The following is a 22,598-nucleotide window of genomic DNA, read 5'->3' as shown; positions in this document are numbered from 1 at the left end:
ACTTGTCAATTCAGAATGGCTTTCAGTCTTAGATTGAGACCTCAGCCCAATGCAGAAATTGTGGTGATCAGCTTCCTATATGCTGATGGGGATAGAGAATTTAATTACTAAAACTACGGTGACATCTCAGTAACTTTTATTGTCTTCTCTCCTATTCCATTTTTATTTTCTCCTTTTAAAATTAAAGACTAATTTCTAATCTTAAGTGTTAACATGTACTGACTTTAAAACAGAAAATCTTTCGAAGTATTGATGATATGAACAGTTCACCTGTACCCTCTTTTAGACTCCTTCTCTGTGTTAATATACAGAAATACATAAGTGTTAGTCACTTAGTCTTGTCCAACTCTTTGCGACCCCTGAACTGTAGCCCTCCAGGCTTCTCTGTCTATGGGATTCTCCAGGCAGAAATACTGGAGTGGATTGCCATTCCCTTCTCTAGAGGATCTTCCCGACCTAGGGATCAAACCTGGGTCTCCTGCATTGCTGACAGATTCTTTACAGTTGGAGCTACAGGGAAGTCCTTATAGAAATACATGGATGGATATATATCAATAGACATCACTTAATAGAGAAGGGATCTGTAACTCTTTTTTAAAAAATAAATTTAACCTAGTGTTTTGTGGACATGTTTCAGTGTAAGAGTATAAAAATCTCCCTTCATTTTTAAGTATTGCGTTATGTTCTGTGATATGATTATATCAAAATTTTATCTAACTAGGCCCCTACTAATGATGGGCTAGTTTTTGCTCTTAAGAAAGGAACATTTTTGTACTTACATAAATGTGAAATTATAGCTAAGATGAATTTCTAGAAGTGGAATTGCCGAATCAAAAGGAATGTGCATTTTAAATCATCATGTGCTGCCACATTGCCTTTCCAGAGTGTTAGGCCTGTTTACATTCCCACCAATGGTGTAGAAAAAAAACCCTTTCTTTGACATTCTGGGTATTTTTTCGAAATTATCATCTTCTCTAATCTGATGTGAAAAAAACATGTTTCATAGTTTACTCTAGGCTTCCTTTTTTAAAGGAGGAAGTTAATTGCAGCAAAATAAGCTCATTTCATAAATCTGTCTCTAAAAAAATGTATGGTTTGTCCAATGCCATGACAGTTTTAACTGATTTTACACGTTAGTATTCATGGTATTATCAGGTTAGAACAATGGGCCTTGTCTGGAAAAGTATACACATAGGAGACATGAATGAAAGAAAATGTAACACAGTAATGGTCCTAAGGTGATGAAAGATGTGATATCACACACACATACACACACACACACACACACACACACTGTATGTTCAGTGACAAGACGTTACTAAGTAGGAAAAGAAACAAAACAGTTTAGACAAGTGACAGCTGAAACAGTTGTGACCTCTAAAACACCATTTTCTGAACATTTAAGTTAATAAAAGATTGGTTACGATGTGGATTTAAGATGCACATTGGACCTCTTGGAATCAGGCTGGACACAGTCAGTGCCCTGTTTTATGGAAATAGATAGCTCTATGTTAACTGAAAGCCTCAATGGTTTCGAATCATTTCCCATCCCCAGTAAGGAGGTCCTTTTGGTTCACCTCTTCTGGAAAGCATGTGTGTTGTTAGCCACATGAATGTAGGATTTTCATTCAATCTTTTTGGCCCTCTATTTCCCTTTAAAAAAGAAATCTAGGAAGGACAAGCAGGAGCATGTGAGTACCTACTAGGTTGTGTGTGTGTGTGTGTGCATGCGTGCATGTGTGCTCCGTCGTATCTGACTCTTTGTGACCCCATGGGCTCGCCAGGCTCCTCTGTCCTGGAATTTTCCAGGCAAGAATACTGAAGTGGGTTGCCATGCTCTCCTCCAGGGGATCTTCCCCACCCAGGGATCATACCTACATCTCTTGTGTCTCCTGCAATGGCAGGCGGATTCTTTACCACTATGCCACCTGGAAATATGTGTATTGCAAGAGAACTATTTCCCCCCATTTCCTCTTTCCCTGCAGTTTACAGATCAAGAAACCAGTGCAGAATTAAGTTGCTTGCCCAAGATCCATACTCTTCGTTCCCGAATCATAGGGTAGCTTGGATGAGACAAGAAACAATCTGTGAAAATATATAACATACTGCCTAGCACATTGTATGTACTCTTTAAATTTTGTTAGCATGAATAATGGATGAGGCCCATATTAGGTTTTTATGATCCTAAAGGTTTGTAAAACTGGACAATGTCTTTATAATGCAAAACTAACAGCAGTTTTTTTTTTTTTTTTTTTTAATGTACATAAAAGGTTATTTTAAAGAAGATGTAAGTAGCAAATGACTTAAAAAAACCCAAGGGGTTCCAGAGACCAGAGTGGACATGCCTAATCTGAATTCACTGGTGGCCATAGCCCCAGGTTGAAGGGATTGAGGGATGCTATAAACTTTCAACTCTGTAACCCCAGGCAAGTTATTTGAGGAAACTAAGGGCTTAGAGTTTAATAGCTTTGGTTTACAAAGACCTGGAAGCTTCAGGTGTGCTTAGTATATATTCAGATGCTGAAACTGAGTTCAAGCCCAGACTACTTAGTTCAAAAATGGATGTTCTTTCACCTTCCTCCTGCATCTTGCTTGTGGAGTTACTAGTGTTCCCTAGAGAATGTTAGTCTTCTAGTTGTTTCCAAGTGATTCCTGGGTGCTGAGGGTAATTAATGAATGAGGGACTAAAGCAAAGAGATCGTTCCTGCAACTGGGAAAAAATTTTATAGCTGTAATATTTGCTTTCCTGGGTACTATGTGAAATACAGATCATTTTTAATATGGAATGGTGTCTAGTCTTTAAAAAACCTTTATGGTTTATGGGATTGATAATCTCCAGAGGAAACAATATAGGAGTACTTCCAGTTTGTTAAAGGTTCTAGTATTTTCTCATGCTTTCATTCTAATAACATGGAAATCATGGTGAGATTGGGGGGATGCAAGCAAGGATGGTGTCTCCATCAGGCTTTGGCTTAAATCTCAATTCCTGTATTTACCAGTCATGGGAACGTGGGAGGGTAAGTTACCGAACTGCTTTGTGTGAAGTGGGAATAATACCATCTCAGAATTGCTGTGAAGATTAAATAAGATAATTTTTAGACGCACTCCACAGCTATCACAGGAGCTTGACAAATACTCTCATTCCCATCGTCATCTTCTCCTGCCTCTCGTGTAATGAATATTTCAGTTCTAGGCCGCTGGTCCTCAGACTAGCAGCATCAGCAGCAGCTGTGAACCTGTTAGAATGATAAATTCTTGAGCCCCCACCCTAGACTTACTGAATCAGAAACTCTGAGGGTGGGGCCCAGCGAGCTGTTTCAGTTCCTTCTCCAGCAGGTTCTGATGCCCTGGTCCAGGGTATTTTGCAGAGCACCCTGGGGAAGCACATGTGAATCGCTCCCTGTCTCGTGCTATGAAATAATATGCTCCCTCTGGCTCTTTTGTGACCACTGACAGACATTTCTGAAATAACTGGTTATGTGGCTTTGACTTGTGATCTTTGCTTTGATAGTCTAATTTGCTAGAATATGGTGCTAATTTAGAGCATTTGGAAAGAGGCAGTTCAAGGATAGTAACTAGGTTAGAATTTAACCTATGTAGCTATGTAGGCCTATGTAAGCCTAAGAGAAGAAAAAGGAAGACTGGTTCAAATTGTAGCAATTAAAAAAAAAAGGCAGCACATGAGACCCTCCTGGTTCTAGACACTTGCTGTTTAGGAAATATCAAAGAGATTCACATGTTTGCAGAATAAAGTCTTAAGGGAAAATTATGAGGTGAGAATAGTTGCAATTTTGTTACCATCTAATTTATATGTAGCTAGACATTCTGATTTTGCTATGGATAATTGACTAAGATCATTTCAAGTTAATTTTGAATAAAACAAGATTGCTATCTTCAGTCTAGCCACTGTGGGTCTTTGTCCAACTTTTACAGAGTTCAAGTTTCTTAAATCTGATAAATTCTCCTTCTAGCCAAGGAGGAAGTTTGCCTAAGGCAACTAAGGAGGTCTGTTACTAAACCGAGGATTGTTTTTGCTGTTTTTCAGTCTGTCAGTCATGTCCAACTCTTTGTGACCCCATGAACTGCAGCACGCCAGGCTTCTCTGTCCTTCACCATCTCTCAGAGCTCGCTCAAACTCATGTCCATTGAGTTGGTGATGCCATCCAACCATCTCATCCTCTGTCGTCCCCTTCTCTTCCTGCCTTCCATCTTTCCCAGAATCTGGATCTTTTCCAGTGAGTCAGCTCTTTGTATCAGGTGGCCAAAGTATTGGAGCTTCAGCTTCAGCATCAGTCCTTCCAATGAATATTCAGGACTGATTTCCTTTAGGACTGACTGGTTAGATCACCTTGCTGCCCAAGGAACTCTTAAGAGTCTTCTCCAGCATCATAGTTCGAGAGCGAGGATACCTAATTCCTAACCATCACTTCGTGTAGAGAAAGAGTATCCTCTTGAGGAAGCTAACAGCATCACTGTTGTTCAGCTTCTGGGTCATTGATGTGAGTTATGCACACTGGCCTTATAGATTATATCCTGTAGAAAAAAAACAGAGTTGACAATAAATTAGCTTCATTTTCTCATTTATCCAGTGTAAATATTCTTTTTAAAAATTTCAAAATTTAGATAATTGTGCATTGATGTTATCCCCATTAATCTTAATTAATAAGACTTAATTTTGCTATAGACTCCTCAAACACTGATTTAAATACTAATACAGATATTGGAGTCTTATATAAAATATAACACACATAATTCCTGCTTTAAGGAACATTAAAAGCTGAGATTTAGTTGAATGGCACTTTTCTTTTTAGTTTAAAAAATCGTACATGTTTGTTATGAAATTTTTCAAACATACAACAAAGATGAAAGAATTTTAACAGTGAGTATCTATATTCCCACCACCTCTCAGATTCTAACGTTAGCTTTTTACGCTCCTTGCTTTGTCACATATCTGTATGTCCATTGATCCTCTTACACTTTGTATGGTGTGGTTCTAATACACTGAATTCTCTAGTAGAATGTAAGCCCTGCATTCTCCAGTTATTTACTTAGGTTGGTTGAATGGTTGTATTGTATGCAGATAATTTGCACAGCCTTACATCGTGGCTAAAGGAGCTTCTTGACCCTTTAATAATTGGGGATTTTTTTTTTTTTTCCTTTCTGTGTTGCTGAGACCTCGTGTGCATTCTGAGAGAGTCAGAGCTGCTTGAGAGTTCAAACTGGGACTCTACAGGGGCACAGGCCGAGGAGGAAGAAAGTGATAAATGAGTTCAGTGGAATCCACCCATGTTTCATCTGGGATGTGCTTATATTCTCACTGCCTGACCTGGCCCTGTTGCCCGGGGCCTTGGGGCCAGCTGAGGGCTGGCGGTTCTGAGGTCTGATGGTTCTTTGGAGGAAATGGAAGGATGCAAACTTGGCAGGCTTTCTTGTTTTTGTTTTTTCCTCCTGGAACCGTTGGTTGCTTTTCTGAGTGGACTGGGTCTTAAGGTAGCACCTGGCACAGATAGATCTCTTTAGAACTAGTATGAGAATTGGGGCCTCCCTCTGTTCAATAAGGCAGCACAGGTGAGGCGAAAGGGAAGACTTCAGAAAGGTCAACGGAAGAGTTATTGAGTCACTCCTGTTGGAAGCAGGTCTTTACGCTCCCGGTGCCTGCTCCCTGCTCTGACTTGAAACGCTCTTCCAGTTTAGCAGATTTAATTGGCTTCATCGTGAGGACTGGACAGGACTGCGGCATTTCCAGTGGATTTCTCTTCAGAGCTATTACTGTCACTAAGTTTCTTAATTTAGATGTTTCATGATCACTTGAGATAAAGATAGAAGCGTTTGATCACTCTTGCCTGGTGGGAACTGGAGGTACTTTTGACTGGGGCCCAGATTTAATCTCCCATATTGAATGACTGTTCTCAGACATACAGGGTGCATCTTACTTAGTACCCTTTTCCAGAAAAAGGAACAGCATTATTTTAGGGTAAAATATTTCAAGATACTTTAAATTTTCATAGGTACTTAAAATTTGCATATACAATTTCCCCTTTAAACTTCCCTTACTGTTTCTTCTGGGACTAGTTGATGCATGCTTGTGTGCTAAGTTGCTTTAGTTTTGTATGAGTCTTTGTGACCCGAGTCTGAATAGCCTGCCAGGCTCCTCTGTCCATAGGATTCTCCAGGCAGGAGTGCTGGAATGGGTTGCAAGCTCTTCTTCAGGGGATCTTCCCAATCCAGGGATCGAGCCTGGGTCTTTTATGTCCCCTGCATTGGCAGTCAGGTTCTTTAACACTGGCACAACCTGGGAAGCCCCTTGTATTCTTTATGAAGATGTTGATTAGAAAGGAGTCCTTCCTTCCTATAGAGATCATGCCTCTGAATTTTCCAAATGATGTAAAGGCGATAATGATAGACATGTTTTCCTTCATTAGACTTGAGGGCATAGATGGTATTGAACCTAGTTGTTCTGATTTGGTTGCACATTGGAATCATTTTGAGAGTTTAAATATACTGATGCTAGTTCAGCAAGGTTTCAGAATGTAAAATACAAAAATCCACTGCATTTCTATACACTGGCAAAGAATAATATGATCATGGCATTAAGACAACATTTCTACTTAAAATCAAAAGGAATAACATATTAATCCTTGGAAATAAATTTAACAAAAAAAGTACAAAGCTTATACTCTGAAACTACAAAATGTTGTTGAAAGAAATTAAAAAAGACTAAATAGATACCCCATGTTCGTGGATTAGAAGACTTACTATTATTAAAAATGACAGTATTCCCCTTTACTATTATTAAAAATGACAGTATTCCCCAAATGGATCTACAGAGTCAGCACAGTTCCTATCGAAATCTCAACTGTCTTCTTGGCAGAAATTGACACGCTGATCTTAAAATGCATATGGAAATTTGATGGACCTAGAATGGTCAAAATAATTTTGAAAAAGAAGCATAAAGTTGGGAGAACTCACTTCCTGCTTTCAAACTTATTGTCGTGCTATAGTAATCAAAACTGTGTGATACCATCAAAAGGACAGACAGATCAATAGAATAGAACTGGAAGTCCAGAAGTAAATTCACATTTTGTCAGTTGCTTTTAATCAGGGGTGCCAAGGCAATTCAAAGGGGACAGAATAGTTTTTCAACAAATGGTGCTTAGATAACTGGATATCCATTTGCAAAAGAGTGAAGATGGACTGCTTCTTCACAGTTGAAAACAGTAACTCAAAATGGATTATAGACCTAATTTAAGAGCTAAAACCAAAAAGCTTTTAGAAGAAAATATAGAAAATAGAAAAATTTAATGACTTTGGCTTAGGCAAAGGATGAACAAAAGAAAAAAAAATTAGACTATCAAAATTAAATACCTTTATACTTCAGTGGACACCACCCAGCAAGTGAAAAGATAACCTTCAGAATGCAAGAAAGCATTTGCAAGTCATATCTGATAAGGGGCATATGTAGAATAAAGAACTCTTAAAACTCAATAAAAACACAAAAATGGGCAAAGGATCTGAATAGACATTTCTCCAGAGAAGATGTCCAAATTACCAGTAAGCACATGAAGAAGTCCTCAAAATCAGTTGCCATCAGAGAAATGCAAATAAAAACCACAGTGAGATACCTCTTTACACAGGTTAGAATAGCTAGGATAAAAAAAGACAATAACAAATTCTGGTGAGGATTTGAAGAAAATTGGACCCTCCTACTGCTGGTAGGAATGTAAAGTGATGCAACTGCTTTGGAAAATAATCTAGCAGTTCTTCAAGAGACAAGCATAGAGTTATTCAGTATCATACCACATCTACTCCTAAGTGTATACTTAAAAGAAATAATCTACTATTGAAAGAAGCCAGTCACAAAGGACCACATATTGTGTGATTCCTCTTATGTGAAATATCCAGAACAGGCAAATCCACAGAGAGAGAAGGTAGACTGGCAGTTTATTAAATCCAGGATGGGAGGTTTTGGGGTGGTATGGAGAGTGACTACTAATTGGCTTGGGGTTTCTTTTAGGATTATGAAATATTCTAAAATTGCTATGTTAGTTGTACAACTTTGTGATTATATTAAAAGTCCAACTGACTAAAAGCCATTAAATGGGCAAATTATATGGCATGTGAGTTATAGCTCAATAAAACATATGTACATATAAAACATATATACATATGTATAATACATGAACTTGGGCAAACTCTGGAAGATGGTGAGGGACAGGGAGGCCTGGCCTGCTGCAGTCCATGGGGTTGCAAAGAGTCGGACACGACTGGGCAGCTAAAAATAACAACAATATATGTATAATACACACACAAACATATTGTTGTTGTTGTTTTAGTCGCTAAGTTGTATCTGACTCTTTGTGACCCCGTGGACTGTAGCCTGCCGGACTCCTCTGTCCATGGAATTCTCCAGGCAAGCATACTGAAGTGGGTTGCCATTTTCTTCTCCAGGGGACCTTCCCGACCCAGGGATCGAGCCCACGTCTCTTGCTTTGGCAGGAGGGTTTTTCACCACTGAACTACCAGGGAAGCCCATGTACATATTTATATACATGTATATGCATGTAAGGAATGAGAAGAATGAACATGGCAATATAAAGCCAGCAAGAGGAGTAAGGGAACCCTATTTTCTTTACTGTTTCATTATTATTATTATTTTTTAATTAAGATGTTTTTAGACATGTTTAACTGCTGAAGGAGAACTCAGATAGGGAACAATTCAAGATGCAAGAAAGAAAATAGATGATCAAGAGGGTAAATTTCCTGAAAGGCAGCAGGGAATGGAAACTAGAAAATAGTGGAGTTGGCCCTGGAAGGTGGAAGTGGCTCATATGTGTCAAAGGAGAAAACCCATAAAGACTGCAGGTGGATGGGCTTTCTTTTTTCTTTTTTTAAATTGTAAGAGATTACATTTTATTATTTTAAATTGTGGTAAATCTTTGGTGGTGGTGTTTTATTTTTTATTTATTTATTTATTTTTTATTTCCTTTATTTTTTTTTTTTTCAGTGGGTTTTGTCATACATTGATATGAATCAGCCATAGATTTACACATATTCCCATCCCGATGCCCCCTCCCACCTCCCTCTCCACCCGATTCCTCTGGGTCTTCCCAGTGCACCAGGCCGGAGCACTTGCCTCATGCATCCCGCCTGGGCTGGTGATCTGTTTCACCATAGATAATATACATGCTGTTCTTTCGAAACATCCCACCCTCACCTTCTCCCACAGAGTTCAAAAGTCTGTTCTGTATTTCTGTGTCTCTTTTTCTGTTTTGCATATAGGGTTATCGTTACCATCTTTCTAAATTCCATATATATGTGTTAGTATGCTGTAATGTTCTTTATCTTTCTGGCTTACTTCACTCTATATAATGGGCTCCAGTTTCATCCATCTCATTAGAACTGATTCAAATGAATTCTTTTTAATGGCTGAGTAATATTCCATGGTATATATGTACCATAGCTTCCTTATCCATTCATCTGCTGAGGATGGGCTTTCATTTCAGTGATGGGAGCTAACTTCTGCTGCAAAGCTGCTGGGTGATAGATTCTTGCTTCCAGCTCCTCAGAGGTCTAACTGTCTACCATGTGCCAGATGCTTTTGATGGGTATTTCCAGAGGATATGAAGAGACATAAGAAATGATCCAGACCTTGATGGAACCCCTGGGTGACTGGTGAGATATGCAAGTTCACGGTCTCCTGCAATGTAGGGTGATACAGGTTTCCATGTTCAACATGCTTCAGTTGTTAGCATCTGGTATTACCTAAGGTGTTGATGGGATTATTGGCAAGTAGGGAGGAAAATCCAAGTCTTTCAGAAAATTGAGGGAGAGGAGGCAGTCGTAGAGTTTATAAAATCCTCTTTGGAGGGCCTGTTGTTCTGATATGTCCTCAAGAAAAAATGCCATACCACCAGCCCTACTGTTCTCTACCTTCTGATGAATTTATATGGATTCCTTTGGAGGGGAAAATAATTTGAACCCCAATACTGAGATATTTTTAAATCATTTTTACTTTAGCCTCCCTTAAACTGATACAAACATATCAGTTTAAGCACATTTAGACTTGTATCTCTTAAACAAGAACATCAGAGTAAGTGCATAAGCTGAATATGAATTAAAATTGTTTTTGTTCAGTCACTAAGTCATATCTGACTCACTGTGACCCCATGGACTGCAGCACATCAGGTTTCCCTGTCTTTGATTGTCTTCACTTTATAGACCAATGAAATTTAAGTTAACATTAACTTAACATTAATGTGAACGATGGTGTTTAGTTTCCACTAAATCACTTTTAACATTCAGGCTCTGAGTTTGGTGTGTTCCGGTTAACGAGTAGCAATTCCGTGATCTTGCCACCTTTCTGGGCTGGAATCTTGATTTGTAGAGCTGACACTTGGCCCAGACACCTCCTCCATACTTTTATTTTATCTGCCTCTGACAATGAAAGTATGCCTACTTGGAAAAACAGAACTGTAGCACAAACACTAGTGTGAGCATTGAGATTGAGTAGAAATGGGTGTTCTCTTTTATTCATATCATTAAATAAACATAAGACGGGGGGAAAAAACTCTTGCCATGGAAAACTAAGCTCCCAGGAATGCACCTTTGCACCCGGTTTGAAACGTATTGTGTTAGCTAGGCACCAAGGTCTGTGAGAGCAGACAGGCTGGGCGTTGTATCAGGTTGGGGTCCAAGACAAGGCTTTCTCATATCAGAGAAGCTTAAGGATGAGAAATGTAAAAACTAAGGTCTTTTTTTAACATTAGTTATGGCTTATTGCTTGATTTGGGGCTTCTTTATAGTCACCTGATAGTGAATTTTCCTATCAGTCCTCTGATGTCATGGTTGACAAAGAGGTATGAAGGGGATCCCTGTCACTAGGAATATAATATCTGTGAAAAGCCAAGGTTTCTGAAAGGGTTTTTATAAGAAAAAAATTTTAGGATCACACTATACCAGGAAACGACTTACTTGCTTAGCTATGGATTGTTGATTTATTTGAATGTTTTTGGACCATTATATGTGTCCAAGCCAGGATGTCCTGGGTGTGTTAAAAGACTTTTGAATTGGGAGAGATACCATCTTGAGTTTACTAATAATTTAAGTCAACAGCATCTAACAAAGAAGGCTTTATTCTTGGATCTTGTGTAGTCTGAACCGAAGTAAACAGAATCCTGGCTTCAGTAAGAGCTGTTATTTAGAACACATTTGAGACATTGTGATGAAATTGTGTCCTGAGGCTGAGAAGTGTTAGTCTCCATTTTATTCAATATCCATTTTAGTGTACAGCCTTGTGCCAGCAATGATAAAAAGCAAAACAGATACTTACTCAAGGCCAGTCTAGATTTTGGCCTTAAAGACTTTCCCCTTATCACCTCCTTTCCTAGCCATCGCAGAGCAAGGGATGGGAAACCCTAGGTCAGTAGTCATCAGCTCAGCTTCAAGCCGTGTGGCTGCCAGCTCTCCTTTGCTTTCAGAACCCCCGCCTCTGCATCTAGAGGTGTCCAGGGTCCTGGCGGTCAGTTTAAACTTTCAGTTAATGGCACGTCTTACCTCTTTTCTTGCAACCAAACCTATTATCCTCTTACCTCCCCCTCCCATCCTCTTGGAGTCACATCTCTCTTTTTAAAAAAATTCAGTTTATTTATTTATTTATTTTTGACTGTGCTGGGACTTCGTTGATCCATGAGGGCCTTCACTAGTTGCAGCTAGCAGGGGCTACTCTCCAATTGCAGTGCTTGAGCTTCTCACTGCGGAGGCTTCTCTTTTGGCACAGCATGGACTCTAGAACACAGGCTGGGTAGCTGTGGCCCACAGGCTTAGTTGTCCTACAGCATGTGAGATCTTCCCACACCAGGGATCGAACCCATGTCCCCGGCATTGGCAGGCAGATTCTTAACCGCTGGACCACCAGGGAAGTCTGGGGGTCGCATCCCTTCTGGCACTTTCATTTCTGCGTGCCTGCCTAGAGTTCAGAGACTTCTATTCCATTCTCTTCTTGACATTTGCTGCCTCTCTCGGTTTTCATGTATTTTTTTCTCGTGGAGGACTCTCCATTTCCCTGAGAGTAGGGTAGGCAGGTGGTACTGTCCCATTTTATAATTGTGAGTGCTGTAGTGAGAGAGGTTAAACGACTTGCCCAAAATGTAGAGGAGACTTTAGAGCTGGTACTTCCATCTTAAAAATTTGAATTCAGTTCCATCTACCGAATTCATGGTAGTGCTTTTTTTTCTTAGAAGAAAAATCTTTAAGAAAGATATAACCTAGTGACAGAGAACAACTGTACAGTGTATGTGTGTATGTGTATATTATACATGTATGCACACACATGTATGCTGTAATTCTGGTGGTAGATACATAGCTTTGCCTGAATGTTGTAGCTCTTTTTCCATGTCTACCTGATAGATGAGAATACCTCATGAAGAATGCCCTTTGATAAGTTGGAAAATAGCATCCTTGAAAGGGACCTAGAAGAAACCCCTTTATGGAAAGACTCTACTTTACATTTCATGGCAGATATATGGGGAAACAGTGGCTGACTTTATTTTTCTGGGCTCCAAGATTGCTGCAGATGGTGATTGCAGCCATGAAATTAAAAGGCACTTAACTCCTTGGAAGGAAAGTTATGACCAGCCTAGACAGCATATTAAAAAGCAGAGACATTACTTTGCCAACAAAGGTCCATCTAGTCAAGGCTGTGGTTTTTCCAGTGGTCATGTATGGATGTGAGAGTTGGACTATAAAGAAAGCTGAGCACCGAAGAATTGATGCTTTTGAACTGTGGTGTTGGAGAAGACTCTTGGGAGTCCCTTGGACTGCAAGGAGATCCAACCAGTCCATCCTAAAGGAGATCAGTCCTGGGTGTTCATTGGAAGGACTGATGTTGAAGCTGAAACTCCAATACTTTGGCTACCTGATGTGAAGAGCTGACTCATCTGAAAAGACGGTGATGCTGGGAAAGATTGAGGGCAGGAGGAGAAGGGGATGATAGAGGATGAGATGGTTGGATGGCATCACCGACTCGATGGACATGGGTTTGGGTAGACTCTGGCAGTTGGTGATTGACAGGGAGGCCTGGTGTGCTGCGATTCATGGGGTTGCAAAGAGTCAGACACGACTGAGCGACTGAACTGAACTACTTTACATAATTTGTAGACTTTCAGGGTTGAAACAGACAGGTCATCTGGCTCAACAGATGTTTGATGGTTAAATCCTTGATTAAATCTCATCTGAGTCCTTGAGTGCTATGGAATGATTTTGAGGAACAATCCTTATTGTTACACATGATCTTAACGATCTGAAGATGCTTCTGTGTTCTGTCAAACTAAGTGAAACGTTGATGCTTTAAAAGGAGAAATCGTTTCTTTCTTGTATCATCAAGGTTTTTGAAAAGTTCAATTTTTGAAACATTTTCTCTTAGAATATATTAGCTCTTATGAAAATTGCCTATTTAGACTTCTGTTTAATGCCATTGTTTAATGGCATGTGATTTTTAAAAATGTGACTAAATAATAATGTTTTCTTTTTTCCATGTTTCTCTGTTTTTATTTACGAGCTCGATGCCATTTCTCCCAGAATTATTAACCATTTTATGTAGGTTTGGTTTATGCAATGTGCACAGGGGTTCATGTGATTGCTATTGGTTCTTTTGTGCTTTAGCCAGAGGTAGTAAAGAAGACAGGGAGGGTTTGAGATTAAATTTTAGTGAAAGCTGATGTAAAACGTATAATGAGCCTAAGGTACTTGTAAATCCAGTAGAGCTGGTTGTCTCCCTCTTTGCCTTCAATAGAAACACCTCAGTGATGGAGTCAGGTGCCCGTGCTGTAGCATCCCTTTGCAACTTGCACTTACAAATTTCTATCTTGAACCAGTATTTCTCATAATTTTTTTAAAGAGATCATATACTCACAGACTTTAGTCAGTGTACACAGCTCTAACTTCTGTCCTCGAAGCATGGGTCAGATAATATAATGGTCAGGAGAGACTTCGTGGGAAGCCTCAAAATTCATTAATTTGTGTATTGTGGTTGCAGCCTTCCTAAGAGCATTACCTTAGCAAATAGAGCATCCATTATAAACTGCTGGGATAGCTTAGATTTTGGCTTTACAAATTTACAATGAAAGTTGAAATGAATTTTTTTTTTTTGCCTTTAAAGATACACGTAGTCTCTTTAGTTCCTATTTAAGTCTTTTCTATAGATGCAAATAGTTCTACAGAGAGAATTGAATAGAGGTATGTGTTCTATTGTAAATGTCTGCTCTGTTTATGGAATTTCTCTGCCACAAGTGGCTTAACTGGTTTCCTGAAGGGAGCAGAGAAAGAATAATCTCACAAGACTAAAAGATTAACATTTCTCCACGAAGTTTCTGGAAGTTTAAGACTAGGTGAGTGAGTGAGTGAAAGTTGCTCAGTCGTGTCCGGCTCTTTGTGACTCCATGGACTGTATAGTCCATGGAGTTCTCCAGGCCAGAATACTGGAGTGGGTAGCCGTTCCCTTCTCCAGGGGATCTCCCCAACCCAGGGATCGAACCCAGGTCTCCCATATTGCAAGCGAATTCTTTACCAGCTGAGCGACCAGAGAAGCCCAAGAGTACTGGAGTAGATAGCCTGTCTCATCTCCAGTGGATCTTCCCAATGCAGGAATTGAACCGGGGTCTCCTTCATTGCAGGCAGATTCTTTACCAGCTGAGCTACCAGGGAAGCCAAGACCACGTGAAACTCGGTAAAAATATGACTAAGTATTCTGCAGCTTGCACATTTCCAAAGGGCTTCCACGTACAAGATTCTGGGTTTGTGAGTATGAGTGTTTTAAACCCTGGGAAGTAGCCATAATAGATACTGTTATCCCCATTTTAAAAATGAAGGGAGTGTCAGAAATTGAGAGAGTAGCATGAAAACATATACATTACCATATGTAAAATATGTAACATGTAACATATCTGAAATAGCAGTGGGAAGTTGCTGTATGTCGCAGAGAGCTTGAATGGGTGCTCTGTGACAACCTTGAGGGGTGAGATGAGGTGGGAGGTGGGAGGGAGGTTCATGATGGAGGGGACACGTACATACCTATGGCTGATTCATGCTGATGTGTGGCAGAAATCAACACACTATTGTAAAGCAATTATCTTCCAATTAAAAATTTTTTTAAATTGAAGGGAGGCCAGTCTGGGTCATGGTAATGTTCCCATTGTCAATGTTAGGTAATGTTCCCAATGTCAGCTGATAGAGTGGCTCGGAGGCTGGAGCCCAGGTATTAGGATTTGAGGCTCATTGTACCATTCACTTTGTTTTTCTCAGATGTCTTCCCCTTGAGCCTAGAAACCATACATTTTCACCTTCTAGTTCAATTTCAGGTGGCAGCTGGGATCTAGTGGCAGATGGAAGGTCGAGAGGTCGGTCCTCAGGAGCAGAGCTGGGTGGACAAGGCTTTGCATCATTTACTCATGTGTCCCTTAGTGTGACATTATTTTTCTTGAGCTACGTGTATACTCCCTCTTGAGTTTTGCCTGTACATTGAAATTCTTCCTCATGTTTCCTTGCTGCTGCTTTCTTGACTTATTCTTCCTCATACTGGAGCCCATATTTGGCACAGTAACCCCAAGACCAAGTGAATGTGCACTCTTCTCTTGAGCAAAAAAATGAAAATTAAAATATTATATCTATATGTGGTCAATTGTAGGGGAAAAGTGACTTAAGAGGACTCTGCTCTCAGATATTGTCTATTTTCCGATTCATACTAAATCATCTTTTATTCCCCAGTTCATATGAAATCACACGCATTTCCCCATTGTCTTTAAACGTCGTTTGAAAGTACTTTTCCTGATTCCTCAGCATTCAGTTGCTTGAATTTAGCATAATTTACTGATGAGTTTTTCTATTTTGGATAATGAGGCTATTTTCTAGTTTTCTCTGTGATAAAAATGATTGACTCCTTGAAGAAGGGAATTTTTAAATATTTAGAGAGGAAAAAATTTGGTTTAAATGGTTTGCCTTAGTCATTAATTCATTAGTACATTGTAGCAGTAATTTCAGTCAGGTAAATACATGATTATTTTTCTGAAGTAATAAAGTTGTGATAGTTCTAGTTTCAGATGGGGAAAATGCATAAAGATGGTCAATGAAAGGAAAAGACTTCACAATTATGTCGTTAGGATCTATTTACTAGTTAAGCTTTTACCAGTGACACCAGTTTGTCCTTCATGTTGTACTACTTCTCTCTGGGTTTCTTATTTCCTATATATTTTTTTTTCTCAGATTCTACTCAAAACCACCTCCCCACCCCCACCCCCCCATTTTAGCATCTGCCAAGGCCCACAGTTCCTGGAGGGTCTCATTTGAGGGTCTCAATTTGAAGGTCTCAAATTGTCTTTGACATTTCCTTTTCCAGGTGTATTTGCTATTGAGAGTATTTGTAGATAAGCCAGTACCTTAATCTTATTTTGATTCTATTTGGTGAGCTTGACATGAATTCTGCTTCTGGGCAGATTTGAGAGAGAGGACCACAGGGTAAAATTGGAGCTGGGAAGTCACATGAGTTTTTTTTTTTCTTTTTGAAGTACAGAGAAGGCTTTTGCCATTAGTGCAAAAAGAATGTTTCTCCTTTTCCCAATCTATGATGGATAAAATGTATGAGCATAGAGGAATTTGACTTGTTACCTTGGATAAACCCAATATTCTTAGGATGAAGTCATACATAATTAATTACCTGTCTCTGCATTCTTTCCAGAGTGATGGCACTTAGTATTCACACTCACGATAACTTTGGTTTCGCCCCAGGACTGCCAATTAAGGAAGAAGAGGCAGTGGCAGTTATGTAACCTTGGGGCTTCTGTTATGTGGTGGGTAATTGTCTTTTTCCTTCTTAACTTCTAGTGTCTGAAACAGTACATGCAGCTGGCAATCCGAGAAGGATGTGGGTCTCCCATCACTTGCCCGGACATGGTGTGCCTAAACCATGGGATCTTGCAGGAAGCTGAGGTATGGATGGGTGCCCTGATCTTCCCCGTTTTCCTGTTGACATGATTTCCTAGGATCTTGGCTCTTTATGTACATCTCTACCAGGGAGTCTAGAAACAGAATACAGGGGTTAACTTTTTAAAGGAGTGCTTTATTGCTACATACCTTGGATTCTTTATAGAGGCTGTTAAAGCTGTTATTTACTTTGGTTCTATTTATAAATGCCCCCTGAGTGTTGAATAAGTTCTAGAATAGGCCAAGGTGCTAGAAATCCAATTTGCCAAAGGAGAGCTTTGGAGGCTGAGTAGTCAGGGGCCTGGGGATTTTTAATACTTCAAAGATAAACAGATGACTGATTAGCCTTAGTTATAGATAACATAATTACTATGATTCTGCAGAGGTAGCCTGCGTTGAACCATTTCTAAAGAGCAGAGAAAGGCCTTTCATTCAGTGTTTATCAGGTATAGAAATGTGATTTTTTGAGTGAGTTCTTCTCACTGTGACATGTCTCTTTGTTTTTTTAATCCCCATTTAATAGCTTGCCTTTAAATCAGCTTTTAGCTTTCAGGTTCTGCTCATTTCAAATCTTGTATACCTTCATGTAGTTGCTTTCTTAGCCAGTATACTATCTAATACATTCAATAGATTTATAAAACTGAAGCTCAGAGTATCTAAATAACTTGCTCAAGAGTGCATATCTAAAAGGCAAAAGAGTTAGAATTCCAATCCAGTTCTTTCTGACAGATTGCATGGCTTTAAAAGTAGAACTCAGTGGATAAATAGAGTGCAGAGTAAAGGTCTTGATAATTGAAAGTCCAATAGAATGCATATATGTGTGTAGGTATATATGTGTGAGTATATATATACGTGTCTCTGTGCCTGTGTCTGTATGAAAGTGTGTGTATCCATCCATGTACATATACACATGCTCTACATATATACAGATGTGCTTTTACATATATATATATATATATGTATATATATATATATATATATCTTTTGTAAGTAAAGCAGTCAGAAAGATGGTTTAGACCCTTTTTAACCAGTCTGCATCTGGGTGCCCTGTGTGTACCTTATGAAATACCAAGTAAGTGATACAAGTGAGTGCGAAGTGATTTGAGAGGAAGAATAAAAGGAATACATATTGGTTTAGAAGTTGTTCATTTTAGGAAAGTCATGAAATAAATGGAATTTTTAAAACAAAGAGGTAGTATTGAATGGATGAATCCTGTGGTGAGAAATGTTAACTCTTGTGTGAAAAATAGGTAGGGGGAAAGATTTGGTTATCTACCATGAATATTATTGATCTGTGCAACTTGGAAATGGTTTTTAAAAATGAGACCCAGGCTTGCAGGAGCGTCTTTCTAGACATGACCCTTCCAGGGAACATGCTTCCTTTTTGACTTGCTTCTGTGAGGTCTGATCAGTCAACAGATGTTTATTGAGTGTACAAAGTGCCAGGCTCTTGCCCGGTCAAGATAGAGAGGTGAATAAGATAGTCCCAGTACTGTTCTCCTGGAGCTTCTAACTTTGAAGAGAGACATTCAACTGATAATGAGCCAGATAATTAATTATAAGAGTAAAAAGTGTGAGATGGAGCAGGCAGCAGAAGTTGTGTCTGCCATGGAATCTTATTTAATTCTTGTGTGCAAAAGCTATTAAAACATAAATGAAGTGACCTTTCTAAACAAGCCTTTGAAATTAATTACAATCTCTTTTCTAGATAAGCCTACATGTGGCTGTTTGCAACTAATTAAAATTAGAAATTCATTCCTTTGATTGCACTGATCACATTTTAAGTACTCGGTCGCCACATGTGGCTAGTGGCTACCAGGTTGGACAGCACAGAATAGTACATTTCCCTCTTCGCAGAAAGGTCATTACATAGTGGTGTTCTAGACTTTAAGTGGATGGTAACCATTAGCCACTGAGCCTTTGGATATCAAATGTTAGGGCTAACGTGTATAGATGAGTGACAGGCCATGGTTTGTCCCAAAGATCTCTAGAGCAGAGTCTCACTTTTCTGATTTTCTTAGTACAGACATTCTCTGGTCATCTTCACCCATAGTTCTTTTCTCCTTAATCTTGACTTTTCCCGCTGTTCACATTCTCATTCACACTTCCCTAGTGCTGATTCCATTTACCCAGTTTTACTTTAAAAACAGTTTTACTTTTAGGCTGCATTAAAAGCAAATAAACCCACAATGGCTCTTAAAAATGACAAAAGGATATCTGAAAAACAGCACAAAAACATACTCCAAACTAAACTATGGTATTTCTTATATTCTCCAAAGTGTGTTTCCCATTAGATGAGTAGGAGACACTCTGGGGCATTAAAGGACCATTTCTGTACTCATCGGTCTTGCTAAGAGCCTGCCTGAAGATGGGCGTGAATTGCAGTAATCAACTCTTCTTAAGCAACTTGCCACTATTTTTTTTCCCCAGAATAAAAAACAAATGCTGTGGTGGTGATTGTCTCTCATTTTTGGATTGAGAAATGAGTAGATTATAATGGAGCTGTTGGTGGCTTCATCAGTTTATATGGGGTGACTCTTTTCAAAGCAAATACCTCATACATATGAACTTGGGCTATACCGTCTGCCTGTCTGACTTGCTTGCCATCACACTTTTCTCATATACAGTTATTATAATACATAGTTCTTAATCTAGATATTATTGAGTCTATCACAATGGTACATCCAGATTGTGCTTCTCTGGATTCTGTTTCTGTGACTACTTTTCCTATCATTTTTTTTAAAATAAACATTTATTTTTATAGGTAACACATAAATATACTTTGCTTGTTTAGAATAATTCTGGTTAAGGATGAGGTTCCCTTAGTGATGTTCCTGTTTGTATTATAATACATGGTCCTTCACTTCTCATTCTTATAAAATGCATGGAAGTATAAAATTTTTCCTCTTCAAAGGACACCAGGAATTTAAGCTCTTTCCTCTGAACGCTTTCCTATGTAGGTCTAGCCCACAGAGTTGACTCTGCTTCATGTATTTGTCTCCTGCAAGCTTTAATGCTTCCAAATTGGTTCAGCCGTGGCTCTTTCCCTTCACTTCAGTTTATCAGGAGTAGCTTCATCAGCAAAGGATTCAGTGCCCAATCCAAAACCTGTTTGCTTATGTAAGAAACAGTGGAAGAGGCAGCTCCCCTTCAATGTCATGGAAGCTGGTGGGAAGTAGTGACTGGAGAACTTGTGTCCTAGAGGTGCACCCGCTGGGAGCCAGGGAAAAGGAAAACTTTCCTCTCTTGCGTCATCTGGTCCTTCCAGCTGTTGCTCAGCAGTGTTTGACCCAGGAATCTTGTCCAACATGGAATTGTGAAAGGCAGGACACAGATGGTTGGTTCCGATAGCATTACTTCAGGCACAGCCTTTGCTTGAAGTTAGTAGCCCTGTTCAAAAGGCGGTGACTCACTAAAGAAGCAGTTTCCTTACTGTGTTAGGGAAGGAACATAACCATCACTTACAGGGAGAGCATGAACCATGTGTCTGGACCATGTCAGATTTGAGCAGCAAGCACATAAATGCCTACCATTACAGGACCTGAGAAGTGGGACTTTCTCCTGTTGCCAGCTGGTGATGGATGGCTGAGAACAGCTTCTCACTCACCCATCCTCCTTCCAAGTCCTAGGACACTGAAACAACCCGCCTTTACTGCTGGTGCTACAGCGTGTACCAGAGGGCGAATGGGTGCAGTTGTTCTTCTCAAGAACAGGGGCTTCAGAATCGATATAGGAAGGGATTTAGGGTGGTACGCCATGGAAAGACTAGGATGGGGGGGTTGGGAGTGCCAAGAAATTTAAAGCTGCATTTGCAAAATAAACACAGTTTTTACTCATGAAAGTGAAAGTGTTCGTCGCTCAGTCATGTCTGACTCTTCGTGACCCCGTGGACTATAGTCCACCAGACTCCTCTGTTCATGGAATTCTCCAGGCAAGACTAGTGTAGTGGGTTGCCATTGCTTTTTCCGTAGTATCTTCTTGACCCAGGGATCGAACTCAGGTCTTCTGCTTTACAGGTGGATTCTTTACCTTCTGAGCCACCAGGGAAGCCCCTTAGTTTTTACTCATATCACATGCTTATTTAGGGTGGTTTTGGTAAGTGAAATGAAAGTCGGTCAGTCGTGTCTGACTCTTTGTGACCCCCATGGACTATACAGTCCATGGAATTCTCCAGGCCACTCCAGGAGTGGGTAGCTGTTCCCTTCTCCAGGGGATCTTCCTAACTCAGGGATCGAACCCAGGTCTCCCACATTGCAGGCAGATTCTTTACCACTGAGCCGCCAGGGAAGCCCGAGGCCTCTGTAGAACAGGTGAAAAAAGAAGACCAAAAGCAGCCTCTTTCTGAGAGATTCCTGGTCCTGGAATTCCAGGTCTCCTCCACCTTTCAGTTCCCCAATGAGCCCTGCCTTCTGGCTCTAAGACAATGATGCCCTCTTGTTTTCCCAGCTATGATTTGAAAGCTGGTTTGAGCTTGGTTTCCCTGGTGGCTCAGTGTAAAAAACCTGCCTGTCAATGCAGGAGATGCAGATTTGATCCCTGGGTCGGAAGATCCCCTGGAGAAAGAAATGGCAACCCATTCCAGTATTCTTGCCTGGAAAACCCCATGGACAGAGGAGCCTGGTGGGCTACAGTCCACGGGGTCGCAAAGGAGTTAGTGGCTAAACAACAACAACAATAAGCTTAGTTTACTACAGTCAGATGAATGGGCAAATGTACTGTTTCTTATTTTCTGGGCTGTGATAGGAAACATTCTTAGTTTCTGTGTTAGTGAGATAGGGCACTTATCACAAGGCCAGTACTATTTCTCTTGTATTTTTTTGCAAGTCATGTGTATATGTGTGTTAGTTGCTCAGTCGTGTCTAACTCTTTGCGACCCCATGGATTGTAGCTCACCAGACTCCTCTGTCCGTGGAATTCTCCAGCCCAGAATACTGGAGAGGTTTGCCATTCCTTTCTCCAGGGAAGCTTCCCAACCCCAGGATCGAACCCAGGTCTCCCACATGTGGGCAGATTCTTTACCATCTGAGTGCAGTTCTTCAGAAATTGCCAAAACCTTAACATGTTGTCATGATCAATTCCTTTAATTTTTAAAAGCAACAGTAGCAGAAGTGTGCTTTAAAGGGTCAAATCTAAGAAAGGTCTGGCCTTTCCCCCACCCCCTTCTGTCTTACCTTTCCAGACCTTGATGGTAGTACATACATGAAAGCTGGTCCCCAGCTTTTGTGTTTTAACCATTTCACTTTTCCAACTAAAAGACAGTATATACTGTATTTGTCAATGTAATGAGAAGACATTGCACTCTTAGCATAAACACTTCTCTGGCTAGCAGGCCTGTCTGCCCTCTCTTTTTCTTTGGTCTTTGTAGGGTTTGTGTCAATGTAGGTAGTGATGCTTGCTCAAATATTATGGGATAGTCATAGTTAATAATGACACCCAAGGATGTGTCTTTTATTTCTTCCATTTGTGGATATTCGATCTATCCAAAAGCACTCCACATATACATATATTCTGAATTCCCTGCTTATGCTTTGCTCTAGGTAGAGGGGATTGGAAAAGTGAAGACTTTCAGCAGAGTAGGAACTTAATAAGTATCCCCAGGTTTATTTTTAACAACAACAACAAAGACA

General features: G+C 39.9%; 1 protein-coding gene across 2 annotated transcripts in view; it reads left to right on the top strand.

The window, feature by feature from the left end:
• RNF144B (ring finger protein 144B) overlaps nucleotides 1–22,598 on the top strand; it is a 73,480-nt gene that overhangs the window by 23,042 nt on the left and 27,840 nt on the right. For both annotated transcript variants that reach the window (XM_061147531.1, XM_061147532.1), the window contains exon 3: nucleotides 16,873–16,977. In XM_061147531.1, the coding sequence (XP_061003514.1) occupies nucleotides 16,873–16,977 (105 nt within the window). The remainder of the gene's footprint in view (nucleotides 1–16,872; nucleotides 16,978–22,598) is intronic.

Source organism: Dama dama, chromosome 7, assembly GCF_033118175.1.
Source record: "Dama dama isolate Ldn47 chromosome 7, ASM3311817v1, whole genome shotgun sequence".
Taxonomy (NCBI): Eukaryota; Metazoa; Chordata; class Mammalia; order Artiodactyla; family Cervidae; genus Dama; species Dama dama.
This window is presented reverse-complemented; position numbering and strand designations above follow the sequence as displayed.